The sequence below is a fragment of the Mercenaria mercenaria genome, chromosome 10 (genome assembly GCF_021730395.1).
Source record: "Mercenaria mercenaria strain notata chromosome 10, MADL_Memer_1, whole genome shotgun sequence".
Lineage (NCBI taxonomy): Eukaryota > Metazoa > Mollusca > Bivalvia > Venerida > Veneridae > Mercenaria > Mercenaria mercenaria.
The window spans coordinates 49858023-49879336 of NC_069370.1; the positions used below are offsets into that span (position 1 = coordinate 49858023).

The following is a 21314-nucleotide window of genomic DNA, read 5'->3' on the forward strand; positions in this document are numbered from 1 at the left end:
TCCTGTTTGTTACAGGAAGTATTGAACAGCAAATGACTGCAATGACGTCAAATATAGTTAACGTCACGTCACCGAGTCTTCTTATTTGACGGAAAAAAATAATTTTATGAATTTACCAAGCCGTTAAATAATGCGCATTGGTGAATTCTGTTACATCTTACATGACGTTTTAGTGTTGTTTTCTAAGATTCTATGTCGAATTAAATTTTTACTAATTGTTAAACGTAAATGCGATCATATTTACTAACAGGGAGCATGTTTTGCCTTTCTTGTGATATAAGAAGATAAACAACCGTATTTCTAAAACGAATTTCATGAAGCATTGAAGTGAACGAAACTGAAAAATTTCCGATGTTCGCCAACAACGTACGCAACGTCACGTATGTACTCCACGACATTTGACTGCAAATTATACGTCATTCACTATAGTTCTGTTACTGCTATTTCAAAGTGTAGCTGGTATTCTTTGTGAAGAAAGAAAAAAATTAGAAATAAGTCGCACAGCAAAATTGTGGTTCATGTACATAGATATGATTTCCATACTTCAACAGTTCATTCGAGCAGAGAGGACAGGCGATTGGATACTTCACTTGTCAACACTAAAGAAAATGCTACCATATTTTGCTGCTTCAGGTCATAATTTATATCTGAAATCTGCTTATATTTATCTGCAGAACATGCTGAAACTAGAAAAAGAACACCCGGGTGTTTATTTGGGTTTCCAATCTGGTAGTCATGTAATAAGAAGATCAAACAGATATTGGGCGGGCCTCTCTAGTGACTTAGTAATCGAGCAGGTTCTAATGAGATCAGTGAAATCGACAGGTGGATTAACACGCGGAAGGGGAATGACTGAAATACAAAGGACACAGTGGCTTCTTTCAATGCCAGCAAGTGCAGAAATGAACAATGCCATGCAAGAATTCTGCGAATTTGTTCACAAAACGAATGCACAACACAAGGATGTAGGTAAATCCCGTTTGCTGAGAGACGAGAAAGATACAAGTAAATTGCTTGATTTTCTTCAGGCACGAAATCCGTTTGAAGACTCGGACACATCGTTACGTAATATTGAAACTGGGGTCTCTGCTGATGTTACTGTAAATGTAGACGATGCACATCCCATAGGACACGCAATAATGGAACAAATGGTTGGAAAAGTTATAGACCAATACTCGTTTAAACGATCTCTACAAGCTGTTACGCTCAGTGCAAAGACATCACCAAAAGTTACCGACGAAATCGTAAATATAGACACTCAATCACTTTTCCAGCGTTTGACTACAGCCGCCAGCAGATACGTAGATAATATTGCTGATATTTTTCAGTATGAGCTATGTGGCGTTCCGTCTGGATTCTTTGACAATACTGGATTACCACGAGAACCCCAAAAGTCAAATCTAGCAGAGTCAATATGGAAATTAGGTGATTGCGAAAAAAATACAGATGAAGCATGTGAATTCCATTATGTCATAGACGGGGGATCCTTACTGCAGAAAATTCCCTGGCAGAAAAATAGTTCCTTCGGTGCAATATTTGCACAGTATAGTGACTACTTGCTCCAGAAATATACAAATCCAACAGTTGTATTTGATGGATACTCCAGTGGTCCAAGCACAAAAGATGTGACACACCTACGACGAACAAAGGGAGTAGTTGGAACACGAGTGAAGTTTTCTAAGGACACACCATTCAAATCAAACAAAGAGGTATTTCTAAGAAATACCGAAAACAAGCAAAATTTTCTATTGCTCCTCGGTGGTTTTCTGTCTGAAAATGGCATAAAAGTAATACATGCATCAGGAGATGCTGACTGTCTCATAGTACAAACGGCAATAACTTCTGCTATCAATCATGACACTTTTGTCATTGGGGAGGACACAGATTTGTTGGTGCTACTTTGGTATCATGTCGATAAAGCCTGTAAAAAGGTGTACTTTAGATCAGATTCGAGACAGAACAAAAACAAAACTAAAGTATGGGATATACACAAAACACAAGAAGTACTTGGAATGGAATTGTGTAGTATATTGCCATTCACACATGCACTAACAGGGTGCGACACAACATCTAGAATATATGGAATAGGGAAAGGAACCGCTATGAAAGCATTCAGTTCTAAAGCATACTTACGAGAAATCGCAGGAAACTTCATGAAAGCGCTGACGAAAGAAGAGATATCTGAAACGGGTGAACAAGCTTTGATTTGCCTTTTTGGAAGTTTGCCAGAAGACAACCTACACATTTTACGCTTTAAAACGTTTGCAACCAAGGTAATGACAAGTACATCATGTGTACAAGTCTACAACCTGCCACCTACAACAGCTGCAGCAGTGTATCATAGCTACCGAGTACACATACAAACACAGACTTGGATTGGAAATGACACACTAAACCCACTAGACTGGGGTTGGGAGATGATCAATAGCAAGTTGCTACCAAAAAAAACAAAAAAAAACAGACCTACCACCAGCACCGGAATCATTGCTTCAGATTATTCGTTGTAACTGCAAAACGAATTGTGATTCAAGACGATGCAGTTGCAGGAAACATGGACTGCAGTGTTCAGCTGGTTGTGGTGACTGTAGAGGTACAAACTGCACTAACTCTCCTACAACAGCAGACATTGATATAGAAGACTATGAATAGGCTTTCCTGTTTTGAGAAGTAAAAAACAAACGAGGGAATCAGTATGAAATATTTATTTAAAATTTATCAAATAGTATGCTGAAAATGTTTTCATCATCTTCTAAATAACATATATGCACAATATTTGATGTGTTGTGCACTTTGTATTTAATTAAAATTATTGCTGATGGAATGCAGCTATGATTAAATAAATATTGTCATGATTGTTAATGGTACGTTAGCATTATGTACCCTTTAGATGAGAAAATATGATATTGTTTCATAAGTATTTTAAGTTTAATATAGACCCCTTGATCAAATTAAATTGTTTAACAGTAAAGGAATAGCAGTATCAGTTTAATTTGGACAATGCTGCATATATTGTTTAACGTTTGTTAGAATTGATGTGCTAATGTTTTGTAATGTTAAATCTGAGATTATTTTCATACATGTATTTGTACTTTATTTAAGTTTAAACAGTAGGCTTAAGTGAATTTAAATCTAGTCAATACTTTCACTTTAGCAATTCCTTTAAACGTTTATAGACGTAGTATATATCATCTTGACACACTGTGATAATGTTCATATCCATTGTACTGTTACTGATAAGTATTACATCTTTTGAATGAATGTAAATCTGCTTTAGACAAGATAAAACATTATTTTACATGAAAAACTCACTACCTTGTACAAAACTATCTGCATAACTGTGTATGCCAGAAATAATGAAATACATTTCATTAAACTGTTTTCCAGTCTTTCAAAGTGATTCTTGTTTTAAATAATTATAGATGTCTAAATAATAAAAAAAGAAATTGATATTCTGAGTTTTATATCTATACTGTGCATTATAACAAAGTGGGTGGGGTAATTTAACCCCTGTTTAAAAAGAAAAACAATATATATATTATAATAAATTAAGGTAATCAAAGAAGGAAATGTTGTTTAAAGCTAATCTGAATGGCCATTTGCCCTTGAATATGGAAAAAATGACGTTAACAGGGCTAACAATTGTAGATTTAGTAAAATTCAGTATAGCACAGCTTTGTTATGTTTGAATTTTGGTATGTGTGTTCGGGGACCATTTTACAAGATTTGGGCACTTGCCATGACATGCAACTTTTAGTTGGTGAAAAAAGAGATATTTCCCATGTCAAAACTACTTGAAACATTTCTTTTGCATGTACTTCAAGGTTAGGCTCTTTTTAAGGCTAGCCTGATTAGCCTATTTATATAGGTAAGATAAATAGATAGGCAGATGGATGGATGGATGGATGGACGGGCGGACGCACGAACAGATTATGATAATCTGTTACTGGTTGTTCCCATGGAGATGGGGATATTCGGCTGGAGTATATTTTGGCGGTAATGAGGCACTGTCGAGAAATTCAAGAATAAGAGACTTTGTCTATTAAACTTTGGTTAGACTCCAGCTTTAATACTCCAGCTACGTCTGGCGTCCACATACCCGACGTAATATCTTATTTTCAATATTGAAATTATTCAGCACGGAGCTGCACGATGGGTTATAAAGTACTACTTTACATACAGAAATGACTCTTGCATAATAAAGAATTTAGGCTGAGGCTGGAATTCCCTGAAAAATAGGAGATCTGATGCAGGTCTAAATAACGAGAGAACTGGTTGCAATGCCAATACCCGTTTATGTTGTGCCCCATCCCCTTTTCACTAAACACTTGCATCTACTTTCCTACAGGCATATGCTTACTCCATCCTTATTCAACAGTATTCTTAACGGTAAGCTTGTGCAGGGGACCCTACCTTGGAAAAAAATTAAACAGAGTGTGGCCACACTAACGTGAAGTATGTTGTTTTTAACTCTTTCAGCGCAGGCCCGGATCCAGGACCGGGCCGAGGGGCAGTGCCCCTCCCCCTCCCCCCTCCCCAGTTGGTTGAGAAGTTACCTAAAGTCATCAAAGATTACACCCTACTATTTTGGCAAAGGAATGATATTTTCTCAAAAGTTAGACACAGAAACGCACCAGAGGCAACCATTTCATTCAACATTTTCCAGGGGGATAGCCCCCTGACCCTCTGTCCCCATCAAGAAGAGAGTAACCCCTCCATTACTTCAAAATGTAGACCTAAAATGCATCAGAGGCCACCATTTTAGGGCTGTATGTCAACAATTGCAAAGGAGGAGAGCTCCCTGACACACAAGATGAGGGAGTACCCCAACAGTAAATGCACCAGAGGCCACCACTTCATACCTGTATTTCAAAATTTTTCCACTTCATACCTGTATTTCAAAATTTTTCCACTTCATACCTGTATTTCAAAATTTTCCAGGGGAGATCCCCCTGACCCCCTCACATAGGCAGAAGCCCCACCCCCTCACATACCTACCAACTCCCGGCGCTATCCCCGTTCTAGACTGGTGCCCTCCCAGTCAAATGTTTCTGGATCCGGGCCTGCAGCAGTACGATTGTTTGCTTTAACCACCACTGTTGCCTTTGATTTCGAAAGTCTTTCAAATGCGTAGTATTACTTTATTTCCCTGTACATTTCTTTTTTTTTTACTTTCCATAACACTCTAAAGGAAGGCGATGTGCACACTACAAACGGATTGAAAGATTTATTTTATTGCAATTCGCGAATATTTCAAAATTGGGCGATTCGATTTTCCTATAAATAAATCTTAAATCCATTTATGATTTAACTCTATTTTTCAAAAGTTTTATTTAAAAGATATTTGCAAAAGATAAGTGTTGCTTTTTCATTTTCCGCGTATAAATTGCGAGGAAACTTTCCTAAATTCTTAAACTGTGGCAGATTGAACATTTTATTAAAGATTCTTGACAGGGAAATTGTGAGGTGAAACGGCTAAAATTATTTCTGTACACCATCAAATAAAAAGTTCAGTTGTTGGCAGGAATGTTTTTTTCTCCATGGCCACGTTCTACATTTTACTTCCCTCCTTTTTCCATTTTAACGTTATTACGCAATTGACGTTAAATACGTCACTGGCGTAAGCGTTAACGTCAGGAACGCCAATTTTGTTCATAGTAACAAAGACCGCATTTAAGTTCAAGCAGTATTACATTGAATTTGCGGAAAAATAGTTAAAGAATAACCAGCGATGACGAAAAAACGCATTCACAATATACATGACGGAAACATTTATAAAGGTACGTACGTTTCGGAAAAAAATATTTGAATCCGTTGGTTGTAAGAAGCCGAGAGTTGAATTTCGACTTGCAGAGCAGACTTAGAAAGACCATTTGTTTATATCAAATGTTTTATTTATTCATTCATTTATTATTTTTATTGAAGACTTGTAAAATACAATTATATCAAAATAGATAAAACCCAGTAGAGTACAATTTTTACATTTAGATGCGTTTTCATAATTCTCGTAGGTCTTGAAAAAAATTAAAGTAATAAAATTAATGACACACTGTTACGCGGTAACTAAAATAAGGCCATAAAATCTATAAGCTAGACTGATTATTACTAGTTTCATTTATATGCTTGTCACATATATTATCAATAATTCCAACACGACCTGATGTTGTTTCAGATGCATATCGTCTGCTCTCGTGATATAATTCCTTCTTATTTGCCCTTTAAATATTTGTTTTTATTCAATATCAAATAACTCTTTTGGATTAAGAATTTTAACAAAACAATAACGTTTAACTAATGTCCATGTGAAGAGCGGTCACTCTTATGTACAAATGCATGTATTTCGGTCTCGGTCACCAACGTACACTCCCGCGGGCTTCTGCAGGCGTTTATACAAACAAAAACGTGTATTGTACCTATATTATTCCAAAGGGTAAAAAGTAATTGCACTTTGACTAAACTGATTTTTGTACAATGGCGTCAGTACCAGGTTAAAGTAAATACGAAAATGCATTTGTGTCATTACAGGACTGTTGTTGGACGCCTCACAGATCTTTGAAACAGAACTTGACTACGAGTATTCTGAAAGTCTTCTAGCCTCCAATGATGACAAGTTAGAAGCACAAGCTTCTAAATTAAACAGCCCTGAAGACGTTTACTCTTCTGCTCTTCCAAAGGCTTCTGAAACGACACACTTGCCGCCCAACGAAGTTCTTCGACCGCAGCTGTCGTACAAAGATGTTCTACGACAACAGCAAGCAACCAAAGAGGTAGAATTACAACTTCCATCACGGTCAGATGTCAACAAAAGATGCCATGAGCCTATGCCACCAGGCGTCCTTGACCTTCAGCGAATGGCTGACAGGTTCGCTAGAGCCAAAGCTGGCAAATTGAAAGGTAGTTCTTTACTAAATGACTGAAATTCAGAACTCTTCATGAATTGATATGCAACAGAATATTCTTTGTCAAATATAACATTGCAATGCATAAAGATAGGAAAACTTTATATTATATTTATTCATATATAATGTTTTAGAATTTTTATTAAAAAGGGTTATTTTTATACAGATATTGAAAGCTTCGAAAAATGCTTGTCTGGAAATGTTATTATGGCATAACTTCTACAAACAAATCTACATACATACTTCAAAAGCACTGTTTACAAGAGTATAAAACACTTCTTAGACTGTCAGTAATGCTATTTAAGAGTGTACATGTCTACTTAATACATCATATATCTGCACTTTTACACAAACGATGCCATTCCTTTTTATTTTGTTTGACATATCTTTTCATGTTTTTCAGACATTGAAAAAATTGTATACGCAGCTGGGGGATTTAACTATGGGGTGGTGACCAGAGTTGACAAATTGTTAGAGGAGGCATACAACATGTTGCATACGTTTCAAAGTAAGCCACTGTTGCATTATAACACGAATGGTGTCTGTACACCTCATATGATTTCTTGCAAATTATCATATGCTTCAATACACGTATATAGAGTCCAAAACTTATGCACGTGCAAAAACGTGTAAATTCAATCCTGTATCTTTCGATTGAGGACATATATTATCCGACGCCCTCAAGGGATTTTCATAACGTGTACGTACACGTTATGTATTTGAAAAATATTCTTACCTTAGAAAATGCTTCATGGGTGAGCTTTATACTTATTAGTGCTAAGATTGGCAACATTAAATTTCAGATAAGCTTGATTTTACAACCAGAACAAAACTCCTCAACTTGATCCTTGCATTGAATGAGCTCCCACATCTACACGATTCTACACAGCGGGAGAAAGGAAAGTGTACACGTGTTGTAGACTGGCTCAATAATCGCACCAGTCAACCCGAGCCAGAGTTATATGGCTTCACAATGCAAGATCCAGTACAGATTAGAAAATTTGTTGCCGATCATATCCAGCCAAGAGTGTCTACAAGTGACATAAATGTCACACTTGGAAAGCGGAAACGTGCCTGTGAGGATTCTTGCGAACATAACATCATCAATGTTCAAAAATGTAGTTCCGATACTCGAATCTACGTGCATGCTGACTGGTCAATATTGACCGCTAGGGTAAAGCGGAGAAGACTTGGAACTGATTGAACTCATCTTTAAAAACCTTTTATCCGAGTTATTTTTTGTCATTTTTTGTCGATGTGAATCTGTTTTAATTGAATCATTCATGTGTTTTCTTGATTTTAATCTGATCAGGTGTTTCGCTCAGAAATTGTAGCATTAGATACAAAAATGTAAATGATTTTGAAGAAAAAAAAACACTTCACAGTGACTTGTGTTATTTGTTTATTTATTTATTTTACTGGAAAATAGAAGTACATACTTAAAACAATAGATGTGTATCTATATCAGATATTGTAGAATACGACTAGACAGATGATATGTGTTGTGAAATATGGACGGTACAGTGCTCAAGTTGTAAAGCGCCGAACTTTTGATCCATAGGTCAAGGCTTTGAATCCCACTGACCGTGGTCTCATCAATCCCTTGCAACAATATTAGTGTTAGTACTGGTAGGAAATCCGGGACGCAGAAATTCGGCGTATTTTACGTAAGTTGAGAGAATTTTTCCAACCATTGATATTAGAATCTACAATAAACAACGTTTGGCGCGCGGACCCGTAAGAGAACATTATTGCGTCAATTATAACGTCATATTCATACAAGACGTTCGGTTCATTACTACTTGAATAAGTGAAGACCAGCATAATTTTTTAATGACAATGTAAGAATGAATACAATCAAAACCTTCTTGTGGTGTTTACCGTTTAATTTACCACGGTTCATGGTTCAGATGCGTACATATTAAATCACTCAGGCTAACACCCTCGTGGTTCAATTCTTCCGCATCTGAACCATGAATTTGGGAAATAAATTTTAGTTTTGCGAGCTTTGTTGGCAAATAACACACGGTTTTGAGTTCAGATGCGTAGTAATCTAATCACGAAGGACAGAATGATTAATTACCACGCATCTGATCGAGAAGAAAAAAACGTGTTTTACTTGCCACCAAAGCACGCAAAACTAAAATCTGTTTCCCTTCTAACATGTTCGAATTGCAGCAGGAAGGGATACTAATCTGTAATAAAATGCGGTTTTAAATACGAGGGAGTAAACCGGAATAGCCAAAATTAGGTCATTTTGCGAATCGTGTTCTAATCGACAAGACAATACACGGTAAAATCCTTCTTTGTTTATATAAAAGAAAATCTTAAAAGTGTTAGAATATTGTAAATTATCATGCTTTTTTACCGTTGTCTGTGACAGACTGAATTTAAATTGCCTGTTTTTCGTTTTTATAGATCTTTTGTACAACAAGCCTGTAATCCAGCAAGGGGCATTTATCATACTTGCTGGCATAGGAACCACAATTGTAATATCGAAACTAAATTGAGGGATCCGCATTTTCTTCAAATTACTCATCATCTATGAACCAGTCTTCGTGAAATAAATTCTTGTACTTTTTTAAATTTTAAAATTAAAGCAGATTTTTTTTTACTTTTTTGTTGTGACGGAGAGATAAATAGACGGACAAATAAAATCACGTGCATAATCATCTTATTGCCATCTTTTTATGTTCCCGGTTCCATGAAACAAAATTTTGTTGTGCTTTTACAGTTCTGGCAGAATCCATCATTAATAACTGCGGAGTCGGACAGACGGCGGACAAATGTGGGAAAATGAAATATCTTGCATGTTCTCCACATAGTCTTTTGTCTGTACACGCTATCATAAATAAGATATACTTTTCAAAGTATCGTGGAATCCCTTCTTGTTATATTTGTGGTTATTTGTTTGCATAGCAATGAAATAAAAAGACATTGTCCATATTGACAACTATCCCTGAAGTAAGTTTCATTAAAATATACATGTATTGTCCTTTAAAGTTATCGCAGAATCCCACATTGCCATTTTTGATTTTTTTACTCTGTTAGTTTATACTTATTTTATTTAGCTGATTGTGATGAAAGCTTTAAGCTTATTTTAACCGCTCTCGATTCCACTTCCTGGAAAAACCAGTACTGGTGTCATATGAGAAGTCGTGGTCGTGACCCCAATGGGGCTCGAACCCACGACTCCTGGGTTGAGCGACCGACACCTTAACCACTAGACCACCGCTCCCCTTTTTTGCTATAGAAGCCACATTTGTTGCCAAAACAACAAAATATTCTCCACATTGCCTTGAATCTATGACCAGGTTTCATTTACTTTGTGTGACAGACGGACGGGCGGATTGCATTACTACGGGGAATAATACAGGCAACACATGGTTTAATTAGAACATGATATAAATACAGTACGCGATATAAAAAAAAACAGCAATAATGTCCATAAAATTTGCATCTTAATTGAGATAAAAGTTCAACGCAAAACACGTAAAGGGAATGTACTAGGAAAAATAGATAAGGGTTACTATTTTTTATTATTCATAATTTACAGAAATGCATTGAGTAGAGTTAAAATGATAAATAATGAAATGAATAAACATAAAATGTCACTGAGGAGACAACTGTCGGCGTCACAATCCAAAGTAACAAACACGTCGCCGTCGTCTCCGGTATTGTAAGGGCTGATTTTGGCTCGCAGTACATCAAATTTGGTGCTATCACACACACCATCTCTCTTTACAGGAACATCTAAAGATTTTTCGCATGAAGTTACGAAAGTGTCAACGGATGCTGATGATTTGGATTCTGTTTCCTGTGAATCTGGTTCCGCAGATGATCTTGTGGAGAAGACTGTTTCCTGGTCTTGGTTTCCGGCAAGTACAGTACATACAACAGAAGAGTCTAAAACGGGTTGAACTTCCGGCATTTTTTCTGCTTTTCTCAATGAGGCTGGCACAAACGGTTTTGCAGATACATTTAAGGTTGAAACTAGAACCGCGTGGTTTGGACAACCTGACAATTTTTTACCGAAAATATCTTTAAAATCTCTTAACGAAATATCTTTATTCGGAGAAAAATTTCCAAAAGCAGGCGACGGCAAACTTGCAGACGACAATACTTGGGGCATTACAGGTATTGCCTCCGATTCAGATATAAACATAGGATCTGGAACAGCATCACACACTTGATATACATACATGTGCATTTCATCATGTAGTCTTCCATACTGTTTCATTGCACGTTTAATCAGATATTGCCTGAATCTTTCCTTTTGTTTTTCAGATCTCCTCCTTTTTCTTCTAGGTTTTACTTTCTCAGCGTTACTATTACTGTTTCCGTTACCTAACCCTTTCACGTACTCCAGATCATATATATCAGGCACGTTAGTTGTGGGACTAGGGATCTCTTCATTTATACTATCTGTAAGAGAGACAACAGTAAAACATATCACAGTGAAGAACTGATATAGTAAATACGTATTTTATCAAAATTTATATAAAATAATATTTCTGTCTACACTGAATAAAATTGCTAAATATCCCGGGCTTCAGCGGCTATAGCGGGAGGGAAGTAAATTAAAACGTGTTGTCGCCCGATTTTTATCGTGTTCTCGTATTGTGTGGGGCGCCACGCAACAACACGATGACACAGCAAATTAATTACCACTGTTTCGCATTACCGCTGTGAAATCGAGGGGTAGAATGCACTTTAGCGGTCCTCGAAAGTTTACAATGCGCATGCGCAGCAAGTTGTGGGTGTGGGGCAAAGCAGGGGTGTGGGGGCGGCAGCCCCCAAACATATTCATCTCAAAATAAAGTTACCTCTTTTAACTTTTAATATTTAAGACATTATTAAACTACTACTATTATAGGGACCGCTAAAATGCAAGTGGTCCCGAGTAAGTGACATTGTTACCTTTGATAAATTATAAAAGAACAAAATAATGTCCGCTTATTCTTTACTGTAAAATGCAAGAGCCTGAAATCCTATTGCTTTCGAAGGATACAATTTCAAGCTCCTGATTAAAATTTAGAAAAAAAATGATGATAGGCATACGCATGCTCGAGTATGCCAACAACGAGTGTAGAGTAATTCACAGGGATAGTGTCCGTATAGTGCTTCAAGTGAATTATATGCAGGGAATTTCGTTCGAGCCAACTAAATTCCTCGAATTATGAATGCTCAAGTTATTGTCATATGGATGTTTGTCAGTGTGAAATATTATTATTATCATCTTTTCGTTATAATTATCATCATTAAAACAGCTTTTTGTATTAGTGTGACCATCCGCATGTTTAAAACAGCAAACTAAATATCTTAGAAGATAACAAAAGATGTAGCTTGGTCTTAATAAGAATTCGCCTACCTTTATTTTTCATGGGAGGGCCATTTTGAAACAGACTATGTTTCACACCAGGGGAATTCTCCTCCGTTCCCTCTAAAGATACATTTGTGATAGTTGTTATTATTTGACGCCATTGTTCGGACTTATTGCGTCATGGCGCCAAAATAGACGTCGTTATTTTCCACCAAAACTTATATTCATGCTAAACGTACTGAAGGCCGAAATAATGAAATTTTAAGCGTATTTCAAAGGTGTATTCATGTTTCAAAATGCGACAACAGTCGTTCAGGTTATTTTAATGACCATAAATATATCTTTCTCAGATCTGCCTGCATTTTGTTGACTGCAAGACTCACTGAAATCTCAAATCAGTAAAAAACTAAAAATACATATAGGTTACCGTCCTTCATCATACCGAATAGATTCCCGTGTCAATACCCCTACCGGATCAAGTTCGGTTTAGCTCGAGATAGATAGGGATGGACGTATTTTATGCTCCCCGAAAATTTTTGGGGGTTGGGGAGGGGGCATATAGTTACCACCTCGTACTTCCGTGCGTCTGTCCGGATTACTCATGCTATAGTATTCAATAGATTTGGCCGAAACTTACAGAAATATATGAGTATAAAGTTAATTTTCGCATATTGTCAGGACATGAATGTACCATGCCTGGATTAGGAGTATAGCACTGAAATTTTACAGAATGCTGTATATTGTATACTGGTATAAGACATTGTCCTGATAATTCAATGGACCTGGCCCAAACTTACAGAAATGTATCGTATTGTCTTGTCCGGATAACCCCTTTTACAGTTTAAAAAGAATCTGGTCCGTATCTACAGACAAAAATGAAGTAAAGTTGCGCGTATTGTCAAGGAATACAAATATCATGGCTAGTTTAAGAGATATGTCCCAAAATGATAACTCAAGTTAATAGCTGTAAATGGACCTAGCCCAAACAACAAAACTGCATTGCTATTAAAGCATTTCCCCCAAGTTTGGCATAGAAAGTATATATGACACTGAAAAATGATATAAGTGGGTGAAAAGAAAAGGTAGAGTAAAGTAAAAATGCAAAAAATATGTAAATTTTCTGCGTTATTTCAAAAGCGTTGCAACGGTTTACTACCTTCTGCACAATATTTTTTGTTATTTTTAAGAATATCTGGCAAAAAAAAAAACACCTTATGCCAATAAGTTTGTATCACTAGTCACTTTCAGAGTACTCATTGTTTTATGGATTTTTGAGAGAATTTGTTCTTCGCCTTAAATGTGTGGGCTAGTGCCTTTAAGTGAACTGACGCATATTGCTAGGTTATAGAGATTCTACCGTATACCCAGATATAAATGCCCTATCTTTCCTAAAACTCATCCTCATTTTTCACAGTTTTTGTTTTTATTGCTCATATACATATACTATCGTATACCGTATTTTACATTACGAGGATATAAATGTACTACCGTATTCCCAGATATAAACGCCCTCCCCCACTTTCCATAATGAACTCACCTTCCTTCTATTTACAGTTTTTTTTTCATATTGCTAATATACTTCTACTAACGTATACAGTTTTTTTTCATATTGTTAATATACTTCTACTAACGTATACATTTTTTTTTCATATTGCTAATATACTTCTACTAACGTATACAGTTTAGTGCGATCAATTCGTAACAGAAAATGCCAAAATACTTCAGAAATGGGAAAACACCAAAATTGGCCGCTATTTATTGAAGCATTAAAAACCCTTTTTTTCATTGGGACCCATTTGATATCTGTCAAGATGGCCGATATGGCGGCCATTTTCCAAATGGCCGCCAAAACTCAATTTTTTACCATAGAAGATTCTTATAAAAGGTTTTTTAAATTTACATTCCCCCCCCAAAATGCACTAAATATAAATGTATATAATAAAAAAAATCCTAAATTTGCATCAAATGCAAAAAAATAACAATTAAAATGATGTTAGTTTCTTTCTTTTTCCATGGTAACGGCAAAAATCTAACCTTTAAAACTTAGTTTAATATTTATCATTGTGTAGTTTTCATATTTTAAATATTTTGTTTAATATATGTAATTTTATATTATTTCACTTAAAATTCCCTCCACAGCAGCATATTGAAACATTGTTGTTATTCCCTTAACCAGTATTTAGCCAGATGGGGCTTATGGGTTGCCCCTGTATGCATGTCAATACGTCACCCAATGCAGAGGGGGATACTGCAATAACTTGAAACTACAGCAGAATTTTTCATGATACATGGTACATGGATAGATGGCAAGCAGAGAATGCCATGTCATTTAAATTTGTTCCTATGGCAACAAATAGTGCACGAATATGACACAAAGTGTCATCCTGCATTTCTTCAAAACAAGGAGAGTTTTGTTTCTGAGAAATTTTACATAGAGAAGGGAAAAATTTGAGAACATGCTTGTTATCTTATTTTCTCCTCTTGTACATCATTTTGTCCGTCTGTATGTCGGTCCACCCATTTGCAAGGGGGATCTTCAATAACTTCAAAATTGCAAATTGTAAAGACTTCTTTATGAAACCTTGTTTATAGATGGTAAGTAATATGGAGAAGTGAAGGTCAATTAACTTAGTTGCTATAAAAATTGTAGTTTCTTTGACACCAAGTACGACAACTACCCCTTTCAGTTTGGGACTTCGAAATGCAAGAATAGATTATAGTGACGGGCTAGTAGGATCAAATGAAACAATGTTCCTTATTATGCCCCCGCAGTCACAAATGTGTGCGTAATAAATTGCTAACTGTGTAACAAAGAAGAGTAAGGCTGAAAATATAAAAGTTGCTTTCATGGACAAACACTTAGTAACATTCTGTGAAATAAAATACCTAAAACAGTGAGCTGAAATAAGGTACATGTCAATACTCTTGTCAGTACACACAAGCACGAGATTGTCGACAACTTTAGTTAACTTGCATAAAGCAGTGCAGAGCATTTCAGCACGTTTGACAAATTACGTTTTCCTCGACAGACTTTATCGATTTGCAAATGCACTTGAGGAGCTATTGGTACGAGACTCGGGTACTTGAGACAAAAACTATTGGAAAGGTTCCAATATATCAAAGATCTCTCTGGTCAGCCTTATTTATCTTGACTAGGAATTTTAGGAAAATGATAGAATACCCGACACCCATATGTGCTCGACCTAATGGGCAACCTTGTTTAGTATGTTCAAGAGGTGTAGCAGATGATGCAGGAATGCACATTATAGCCCTAATCTATATGTGAACAGATGGTTGATCAAGCTACTTGACATGTTTTGCTGTAAAGAAGAGTATTGAAAGCCTCCTTTTATACCCAGAAATTAATACGAACAGTTTGCTTGTAGGAAGATGTAAAAAAAGCATTTAAAAGCTTGATTCACCGGTAAGCGCGAGCTGTATTTGGTTAGTTTTGTTTGACAGACAGTGTTATTCTTACTTTGGGACTGCTTAACTGGAAGTACAAATGGTAAATAGATAATATTTGTCGTCTTAAAAACTAGAAATTTAAATTGGTATTAAAAATTGTGTTTCGAATGTACCTGTGCTCATTAGAAAAATCCTCAAGTACTCACATTTAATTTAATTTTAATTTCAGTAAAATGTCCAGAAATAGATATTAGAGCACATTTTTCTTGTAGAAAGATAGATTCTGCTCTTAATTTATACCCCAGTTAAAACTCAGCCACGTTCCCACTACGTTGTAAAAACTAGCAGACACAGTAAGAACTTGTACAATGTAGAAGAAATACAGTAGACTCCGATAAGAACATGATAATAATTAATTATGGTCTCCATGAGTGTAGAGAACGCGGTCAAATTTTTGGACATGTTTAAAAAAAAAATGTAGTGAGAACGCGGTCTAATCAGGAAGCAGGGAAAGGGCGTAGTAATGATTAACTAAAACCTAGTAGGACATAGTACAAGCGTGGTGCGGAGGGGAAAAGGGTGCATGGCGTGCTCACTGCGCTGTCATTGGGTTATCATTGCGTTCTTGCTACGTCATAGGAGTTCTTACTACAACTTTTCTACGCTTGTGTGCTATGACCATGCTACGTGCATGCCCCATTGTAGTATACCGCATAAGGTTATTAATACGTTCTTTCGGTTCTTAACACATCTGTGTCACGTTTGCAGCAGGTTCTCGCCATGATTGGTTCAGATTAGGAAAATTAAGTATTGAAACTGGATCCAAATTTCCCAATCACTTCGTTTTCAATCAGCAATGGTATCGAACATCATCAGGAATTGCCACATAATCATGGACTCAGCAGCACTGGCAGCTTGTAGTGAACTTTTGGACCTCCGTATATCCTTCAAAACTGCTTTTGCTTATTCCACCGCAGTCTCTCTATAAGACGCTCTTTTTTTCTTCATTGGGGCGTTAGGGTGGGATGGGGGGGGGGGGGGGGGGCGTCGTTTATTGTAATTAAAGGTTGTTGAGTGTAGATGCGGACAAATTATGTCAATATAACTTGCAGAAGGGGAAAGGAAAAAAAGAGGGGGCATGGGGTAGTATTTTAAGTGCCGACGAATGCAGTGAAAAGGTGATAAGGGATATGGTTAAAAAAAATGGTAAGCGAGAGGTGCAATCTGACTGATTGTACTAAGAATGTAGTAAGAACACACTGGACGTGAAGAAGCACGTGGTAAGAAATTAGTGTGAACGTGTTAGACGTCGTGAAAAAACCCGGCAAGGATGTTAAAAGCGCGCAGTAGAACTTTAGAACTGCACATTTTTTCGAGTTTGATCCCCCCCCACCGCGTGAAAATTTTCCGGAAGCAGTAAGATCTTCATGGTCTTTGCCTGAGAGTGAACAGGGCATTAGTGACTGTACATTATAAGCTTATGACATTAAACTATAAAACCATTGTTATGGCACAATGTGCTACAATTTGACAAAAACAGAATATTACAGGGACATGCAAATGTAAATTTGATTACGCTGATCAACCGGGAATGACTTTTTCCCAAAGAAATCATTTATGATCTGACAGGCCAGGGATTTTTCACATGGTCTGTCACACTAACATAATTAATGAATTATATAGTTTTATTAAGTGTCATTAGTTCTCTTAGTGTAAATAAATTGAAATGAATACAGCAACACTTACAAATTCTGAGTCACGAAAACTAATGACAAAGTGAAAACAAAGTCATTTATTCACTAATACACATTACAGACTAAACTTCGTTTGCTCAAACTCTGATAATTTGGACACCATTCTTCAATTTAAACTATCGTCAGGTCTCAAACAAATTCCTTATAATATATTTTTTTGATCACTCATACTACCGATAATTCGAATAAATTTAGTCGGTCCTGATGGGTTTCCAGTTACCGAAGTTCGAATGTATTTATAATTAATCAATTTACAATTGTTGTAAAGTTCTGCACAGGACTGTTGCCATTTTAAACATTCTTGATATTTCCAGTTACCATTATATACTTAATTTTGATTCATATAAATGCATTATGACTTTTCTTCTGCTTAATAGCACATTTTATCCCAAGGGAGAAACTTTTTTCATTTTTGTTTGGGAAAAGCGGGATTTTTGTTAATATAATATGTTTGGATTTATTCGGCAGGTGGATTTAGCTTATAATACTGATGACTGTAAGTGTCAAATAGAAATTTTATATATAATATTATGTATTTTTGAAAATATATACAAAATATGGCGGCCATCTGGATTTTTCGGCCATATTGGATTTTTCGGAGTGGATCTCATGCTCATTTTTAGTATTTTGCCCTAAAGTAGTTATGTACCAAGTTTCATGCTTTTCCCATTTTCTGAAGTATTTTTACACCATTTTACTGCACTAGTTTTTTTTTTCATATTGTTAATATTCTTCTACTAACGTATGCAGTTTTTTTCATATTGCTAATATACTTCTACTTACGGTTATAGTTTTTTTCATTTGCTAATATACTTCTACTAACGTATGCCGTAATTTCCATTGTAGGGATAACGCATGTTTTTTCGTGTTGTAACATCTGCAGAATCCCGAGGGATTGGTTGGTACCCGAGGGATTTTGCAGATGTTATAACACGAAAAGAACATGCGCTAATGTAGGGATAACGCAAGTTTTTTCGTGTTATAACATCTGCAAAATCCCGAGGGATTGGTTGGTGCCCAAGCCCGTTAGGGCGAGGGTACCAACGTATCCCGAAGGATTCTGCAGATGTTATAACACGAAATGAACATGGCTAACGATATTCTAGCATAAAACGCGTAAAAACTGATAAATGGATACATTGTCACTCAACGTCATTAAATTTCCACGAAAATGCGGGGGGAATGTCTGGGGTTTTTTATTTACGTGACCCTTATTTCGTTTTGAATTATCCGTTTTGGGGCCCCAATGGGTTTACGCTTTTCCCGGAACACACATATATAAAAAGGTGTTTTTAACAGCACGCAGCGCGAGAATCTCCTTGTTAACACACGTTTTCTCTCCTGTTTAAACACCCTCAAAAAGTGACAATAACAGCAGTTTTATGCTAGAATACGAGGATATAAATGTACTACTGTATACCCAGATATAAACGCCACGCCCCCTTCCATAATAAACTCGCTCTCCTTTATAGGTTTTATCATGTTGCTAATATACTTCTACTAACGTATACCGTAGTTATGTTCTTAGGATATACATGTATTACCATACACCCCAGTTTTAAGGCAACTCTTCCTTTTGCAAAAAAGTACTTGTTAGTTTTTTCCAGAATGTCAAAATAAGCATTTACTCTTACCGCCGTATATCGTAGTATTATTGTCATGCTGTACATGTTTTACCATTTAAATAACAAATGTATTCTCTTCTTGTGTACCATTATAGTCAGAAAACACACAAAGCGGAATATTAACCTCTTAGTACTTCCACAAGCCCCATTATATATTTAACAAATAATCAAGGCCTTCGCGTGGTTTATCGTCTGATTTATCACGGTTCAGAGTTCAGATGCGTAGGAATCTGAACGTGGTAAATTAGACGATAAATCACAAGAAGGTCTTGATTGTTTTCATTCTGACATGTTCATGGATATATTTAAATAAATATTATGCTGGACTTCATTTACGCGAGGAGTAATGTATTAGAATGCTCTCGCGCGTCAACCGTTGTTTATCGCAGAATATATAGAGCTTGATTTTCTTCTTTGTTTAACTGGAAATCAAATCGAGCCATGTTAGAATGTAAAACTATACATGTATTACCAAATACTCCTGTATGAATGCTTCCCGCGTGATAAATGTACAGATACCATTCTATTTGCTTTAAATGAAACGAAGCTTTTTTCATATTGTCAGCATATAGATCTAGGCCTACATGTTGTCTGGTTATACATGTGAAGAAGTGCTCAATGTCCATATAAGGTCACAATAGCCTAAATAGTTTTCCCTATATATTCTATATAAAACTGACCTTTTTCAAAGAGCTACAAAACATAGCTAGACCCATTTCAGAGAACAAATCCTTACCTCATTTTAAAGAGTTATGATAAAATTGATATAAAAAAGAGAAAAGTAGGGGTCATGTATCTTCTAAGAGAGATTTCTCTGGTCACATTTACTTACTGTAAACTGACATCAAAATCACACTGCTGTGACCTGGAAGTACTACTCATACTAAAATTGAGTTTGACTTCACCAAATACAACCTGCTCTCCTATTTTTCCTACCAAAATGTCAACAATACATCCACAATGAAATTTAAACAAAAACTATTTCAATTTAGACCTCTGTTGTCATGCCAAGTGAAAAATTAGTGTTCAAATACCTGGCAGCCATTACGCGACTAGACCAGATGGCTCCCACGCTGGTTCCTTTAGTTTAGTTAGGCCTATAATGTAAATAGACATTTGCTCTAACTCCATTGAAAGAGATGCAATTTGCCGTTATATATCTCCCGATAGAGTGTCATATTCTTAACATTTATTTTGTACTTTTTCTTACAAAATTGCTCAAATGTAAAAAAGTGAATTTGCAGAAAAATAAAATGAAAAGTTTTAAAAATCGTACTTTGAATATATAAAAAATCAAAGGCCTGAAGGGCCTGAGTCGGCTAATGATTGATGTACTGACAGTATAGTCTACCAGTTTCAGTTTGTTTTTAGTTTTTTTCTTAAAATTTCATAACACAGCTCGATTTTTACCCAAAATATTATATCCGGATACGATTACACTTTTCCCCAGTTTCAACAATATATTTTACAAATTGTGATGATACGAAGACATTTAGCAGCAATTGGCAGTATCTGACATTGAAGTTTACGGTTAAATTACCTCTTATTTAAATCTTTCATAAAAAAGTTGTTTCGTTTCGTGAAAGCAGCCAACATACGATCTACTTTCGATTTCAAAACTACAAGAAAGTACAATTAATGTTTCGCCGATTTTTTATTTCTCGAAAAATAAGATTAAAATCATTTTTAATATAATTCTAACAAACCGTAAGAGCTTCTTCTTCCGTAATTTATTCGTTTACTAACCTGCACAATTCAACCCACCAAAGTTATAGAAATCATACATGCGTGTTTACAGTCAAGCGGGAGAATTAAGGCGATCGCCCTGTTTACTAACGCACCCAGAGGATTCAGATTTTTTTTAAAAAGCATTGTGTGCGTTTCGTAATTTTATAATAACGTTCTTTATATACGCTTGAGATTATTTAGACATGCCTATTTGCTTATTTCTATACGAAATTACGCTAATACGCATCTTATCTGAGCCCCTTGTGGAACTATTTTTTGTCTTTCCTGGATGTTAACCCAAGCTTTGTATAAGCCTGCGCAATTCCTTAAAATGCACAATTTATTCTTAATAGTTACATTTCGAGAATTGCAAACTACAAGTCAATAAATTGACAGATTAAAGATTCTTTTCACTGGTTTATAGTGCGATGGAATTTCCGGCCTCGAGGGTAACATGTTAGCGGTAAGAGTCCTACCGAGTTACCACCTAAACAGTTACCCGAGAGCTGATATTCCCATCTGCACTCATAACCATTGACAGAATATTTTCTGCATACCGATTATCAAGATATAATAATAA

The 21314-nt window shown here is 36.0% G+C and overlaps 2 protein-coding genes across 2 annotated transcripts; one reads left to right on the top strand and one right to left on the bottom strand.

Moving 5' to 3' along the window:
• The first annotated feature begins 5707 nt into the window (after positions 1-5707).
• LOC128546412 (uncharacterized) lies at positions 5708-8131 on the top strand. Its single transcript, XM_053516908.1, has 4 exons — positions 5708-5777; positions 6523-6891; positions 7300-7404; positions 7700-8131. Exons 1-4 carry the CDS (start codon positions 5729-5731, stop codon positions 8098-8100), a joined length of 924 nt encoding a protein of 307 aa, XP_053372883.1. The 5' UTR covers positions 5708-5728; the 3' UTR covers positions 8101-8131.
• A 2285-nt stretch (positions 8132-10416) lies between these two features.
• Positions 10417-12390, bottom strand: LOC128546329 (uncharacterized). The gene is made up of 2 exons (XM_053516741.1): positions 12268-12390; positions 10417-11321 (listed from the first exon to the last, which is right to left on the bottom strand). The coding sequence occupies exons 1-2, from the start codon at positions 12278-12280 to the stop codon at positions 10447-10449; spliced, it is 888 nt and encodes a 295-aa protein (XP_053372716.1). The 5' UTR covers positions 12281-12390; the 3' UTR covers positions 10417-10446.
• Between the last annotated feature and the right edge of the window lie 8924 nt (positions 12391-21314).